The sequence below is a fragment of the Gobio gobio genome (genome assembly GCF_949357685.1).
Source record: "Gobio gobio genome assembly, chromosome: 21".
Classification (NCBI taxonomy): domain Eukaryota; kingdom Metazoa; phylum Chordata; class Actinopteri; order Cypriniformes; family Gobionidae; genus Gobio; species Gobio gobio.
In genome coordinates this window covers 5,718,209-5,723,208 of record NC_137117.1, presented here as the reverse complement: position 1 = coordinate 5,723,208, position 5,000 = coordinate 5,718,209, and the positions used below count along the sequence as shown (strand labels likewise).

The 5,000-nt window shown below is 47.3% G+C and overlaps 1 protein-coding gene across 3 annotated transcripts in view; it reads right to left on the bottom strand.

Annotated features, from left to right (window-relative positions):
* ctc1 (CTS telomere maintenance complex component 1) overlaps positions 1-5,000 on the bottom strand; it is a 38,171-nt gene that overhangs the window by 21,018 nt on the left and 12,153 nt on the right. For all 3 annotated transcript variants that reach the window (XM_079802754.1, XM_079802755.1, XM_079802756.1), the window contains exons 3-9: positions 4,648-4,885; positions 4,364-4,569; positions 2,507-2,639; positions 2,152-2,412; positions 1,935-2,063; positions 1,640-1,863; positions 798-948 (exon numbers count right to left, since the gene is read on the bottom strand). In XM_079802754.1, coding sequence (XP_079658880.1) covers positions 798-948; positions 1,640-1,863; positions 1,935-2,063; positions 2,152-2,412; positions 2,507-2,639; positions 4,364-4,569; positions 4,648-4,885 — 1,342 coding nt within the window. The remainder of the gene's footprint in view (positions 1-797; positions 949-1,639; positions 1,864-1,934; positions 2,064-2,151; positions 2,413-2,506; positions 2,640-4,363; positions 4,570-4,647; positions 4,886-5,000) is intronic.

Here is a 5,000-nt window from a genome sequence, read left to right as displayed (position 1 = left end):
TTAATTCAAATATAATTTTTCGTCAAGTCATCCGCCTCTCTATGAGGCGGTTCAGCCATGGCATGCAAGCCTGCGTTATCCGGCCTGCCTGGCTTGAGGCACTGAATTGAAATGAGCGGGCGCAAAGCATTTGGCTAGGAGGGGCATGTAAGAGGAGGGTTAAAATGAAGCGCTCTGATTGGCCGAAAGCTTTTCACTCCACTTACACGCTGTTACTCAGCAGCAGAATCTATGTTATAGATTGCACTGAAACCGGCGAAATGTGAGATGCAACAAAATGCGTACATCGAGAGCAGCGAATCGTACAAGCGTACCAAAGGGTCAAAACGCGTGCCGAGTACGAGAAATGCGTACATGTTGGCAGGTCTGTATGTTGTGTGTTACCGTGGTAACAGGGTGTGTGTGTGTTACCGTGGTTACAGGGTGTGTGTGTTACTGTGGTAACAGGGTGTGTGTGTTACTGTGGTAACAGGGTGTGTGTGTTACTGTGGTAACAGGGTGTGTGTGTTACTGTGGTAACAGGGTGTGTGTGTTACCGTGGTAACAGGGTGTGTGTGTGTTAGGTGTGTGTGTTACCGTGGTAACAGGGTGTGTGTGTTACCATGGTAACAGGGTGTGTGTTACCGTGGTAACAGGGTGTGTGTGTTACCGTGGTAACAGGGTGTGTGTGTGTTAGGTGTGTGTGTGTTACCGTGGTAACAGGGTGTGTGTGTTACTGTGGTAACAGGGTGTGTGTGTGTTACTGTGGTAACAGGGTGTGTGTGTTACTGTGGTAACAGGGTGTGTGTGTGTGTTACCGTGGTAACAGGGCACTGGTGCGGTTCCTGTATCATCTCTCTGTAAATGTCCCTTTTTTTCTGTCTCTTCGGTTCACCATCACACACAAAGTCCAACAGCCGCCCGGCGACCACACACACTCGCTCTGCTCTCACCCAGCGCGGACACAACCTGACACACACATACACACATACACACACACACACACAGATCATACACTACAGTATTTGAGGTAGAGCTGCACAACAATCCAATTGTGATTTTAAACAGTGGAGCGCGTGTGTGTGTGTGTGTGTGAGCGTGTGTGTGTGTGAGTGAGTGTGTGTGTGTATGTGTGAGCGTGTGTGTGTGTGTGAGTGAGTGTGTGCGTGTGTGAGTGAGTGTGTTTGTGTATGTGTGAGCGTGTGTGTGTGTGTGAGTGAGCGTGTGTGAGTGAGTGTTTGTGTATGTGTGAACGTGTGTGTGTGTGTGTGTGTGTGTGTGAGTGAGTGTGTTTGTGTATGTGTGAACGTGTGTGTGTGCGTGTGTGAGTGAGTGTGTTTGTGTATGTGTGAACGTGTGTGTGTGCGTGTGTGAGTGAGTGTGTTTGTGTATGTGTGAGCGTGTGTGTGTGTGAGTGAGCGTGTGCGTGTGTGAGTGAGTGTGTTTGTGTATGTGTATGTGTGAACGTGTGTGTGTGAGTGTGTGCGTGTGTGAGTGAATGTGTTTGTGTATGTGTGAGCGTGTGTGTGTGTGTGTGTGTGATGGGTAGGTTTAGGGGCAGTGTAAGGGGATAGAAAATCCAGTTTGTATGGTTTAAAAACCATTACGCCTATGGCGAATCCTCACATTTCACAAAAACAAACGTGTGTGTGTGTGTCACCTCTCAGCCACAGCGTTCTGGCAGTAGCAGAGCCACAGGTACTCTGAGACGCCCAGGTTCCTCTCCAGCAGGAGGCGCTGCTGTGCGCTGTGTGACCCCGTGACCTCTGCGGGTGAGCTGGAGCGGCTGAAGGCTCTGACCTGCAGGCTGGAGCGCAGACACACACACAGGACGACCCGCGGGCCGAATGGACACGCCTGGTACAGGAAGTGCACATTATGAAGCTGCAGAAAGAAGACGGGGTCGTTAGATGGGGTGCTAGAGTCAATACTGTATGTGATGACATCACACTCACCTGAAGCTCCGCCCCCGGCCTCAAGCCGCCGCCCCATTTCTGAGCCGGCTGATAGGCCAGACAAAGCCCCACCTGCCCGTCCATCTCATAAAGCCCCGCCTCTGCATTCAAAACCTTCGTGACTGTACCCTGCCAATCACAACACAGGTCAAAGCCCCGCCCCTTTACTCTGCGCATAAATTATTATAATGAGGAATATGATATCGAACAGCCTCACCTTGAAGCTGATGAGTGTGGAGCGCTTGACTCTGACTGAGGGGGCGGAGCTTGACGGCAGGGGTGTATGTGTGTCTGTGTCGTCTGTGTGTGTGTGTGTGTCTGGTTCCTCTGAGCTCTCCTGTGGATGGAGGCGGGACTGACAGCTGTCAGTCAACACGCGCCGCCCATCCAGCCCCTGAAGTGAACACACACGCAGAGACGAGATACACACACTCTGGCCCACACACACACACTGCCTCCAGTACTGATGCTTGGCTTCCTGCAGAGAAACACTCGTCAGTTCACACACACACACACACACACACACACACACACACACACACACACACACATGAGTAGAGGAACACACTCACAGTGATGAACACTGGCACTGAAGATCCTCCTTCACTGAGGACGAGGCAGAAGAAGCGCTTCCCACCAATCAGCAGCAGCGGACACACCACGCTCACCTGCCCGCTGACACACACACACCCCTGATCCTCACACCTGACACACACACACACACACACACACTGAATGATTCAGTGACTCACTTGTTTCATTACTGGATGAATCAGTGTTTCTGAACGAATCTCTTGAGTGAATGATTCAGTGGCTCACTCATAAAGACTTCACTTGTTTCATTACTGCATGAATCAGCGTTTTTGAACGAATCTCTTGAGTGAATGATTCAGTGGCTCACTCATAAAGACTTGTTTCATTACTGGATGAATCAGTGTTTTTGAACAAATCTCTTGAGTGAATGATTCAATGACTCACTCATAAAGACTTCACTTGTTTCATTACTGCATGAATCAGCGTTTTTGAACGAATCTCTTGAGTGAATGATTCAATGACTCACTCATAAAGACTTGTTTCATTACTGGATGAATCAGTGTTTTTGAACAAATCTCTTGAGTGAATGATTCAATGATTCACTCATAAAGACTTGTTTCATTACTGGATGAATCAGTGTTTTTGAACAAATCTCTTGAGTGAATGATTCAGTGACTCACTCATAAAGACTTCACTTGTTTCATTACTGGATGAATCAGCGTTTTTGAACGAATCTCTTGAGTGAATGATTCAATGACTCACTCATAAAGACTTGTTTCATTACTGGATGAATCAGTGTTTTTGAACAAATCTCTTGAGTGAATGATTCAATGACTCACTCGTTTAATTACTGGATGAATCAGCGTTTCTGAACGAATCTCTTGAGTGAATGATTCAATGACTCACTCGTTTAATTACTGGATGAATCAGCGTTTCTGAACGAATCTCTTGAGTGAATGATTCAATGACTCACTCGTTTAATTACTGGATGAATCAGCGTTTCTGAACGAATCTCTTGAGTGAATGATTCAATGACTCACTCGTTTAATTACTGGATGAATCAGCGTTTCTGAACGAATCTCTTGAGTGAATGATTCAATGACTCACTCGTTTAATTACTGGATGAATCAGCGTTTCTGAACGAATCTCTTGAGTGAATGATTCAATGACTCACTCGTTTAATTACTGGATGAATCAGCGTTTCTGAACGAATCTCTTGAGTGAATGATTCAATGACTCACTCGTTTAATTACTGGATGAATCAGCGTTTCTGAACGAATCTCTTGAGTGAATGATTCAATGACTCACTCGTTTAATTACTGGATGAATCAGCGTTTCTGAACGAATCTCTTGAGTGAATGATTCAATGACTCACTCGTTTAATTACTGGATGAATCAGAGTTTCTGAACAAATCTCTTGAGTGAATGATTCAATGACTCACTCGTTTAATTACTGGATGAATCAGCGTTTCTGAACAAATCTCTTGAGTGAATGATTCAATGACTCACACGTTTAATTACTGGATGAATCAGCGTTTCTGAACAAATCTCTTGAGTGAATGATTCAATGACTCACTCGTTTAATTACTGGATGAATCAGCGTTTCTGAACGAATCTCTTGAGTGAATGATTCAATGACTCACTCGTTTAATTACTGGATGAATCAGCGTTTCTGAACGAATCTCTTGAGTGAATGATTCAATGACTCACTCGTTTAATTACTGGATGAATCAGCGTTTCTGAACGAATCTCTTGAGTGAATGATTCAATGACTCACTCGTTTAATTACTGGATGAATCAGCGTTTCTGAACGAATCTCTTGAGTGAATGATTCAATGACTCACTCGTTTAATTACTGGATGAATCAGTGTTTCTGTGATAGTTTTATCCCACACCTCTGCCTCAGGAGTTCAGCCGCCCGTGTCACACTCATGACCTCGCTCAGGGTTCCTCCGGGGTCAAAGGCCATGGCCTCAAGGGTCACACACACTGGAGGGTCGATCAGCTCGAGGTAACCTGCGACAGGTGCATTCTGGGGGATGTAGTTCCATGTGGGAAACAGCATCAGCCTCCCCAACCAGAGACAGGATGACGTCAGCATCTGGACGGCACACAAGACCATCCTGAGCGTCACATGACACCGCATCATCCGTTCATTATTGGATGGACACACACTCACCGTGCACGATACACTCCCTCCGGCGTCTCTCACCCGCCACACCCCGTCGCTCGTCCCAGCGGCCCGTCCGTCACACAGGAAGCCAATCAGAAGCAGGTTATCCCGGGGCAGGGCTTTGTATTCGGGCAGCTTTTGCTCCGCCCACTTGGCTCCTTCCAGATAGTGGGCGGAGCTCCAGCTGAGGCTGCTGAGGCAGGCGGTTCTCTGCTCACGGGCCAGCTCTGACACGGACACCAGCCTGAGGAACACACACACTTCAGCTGAGACGGACACACACACACACACACACACACACTTCAGCAGGACTCACTCTCAGAGACGGACACACACACACACACACACACACACACACA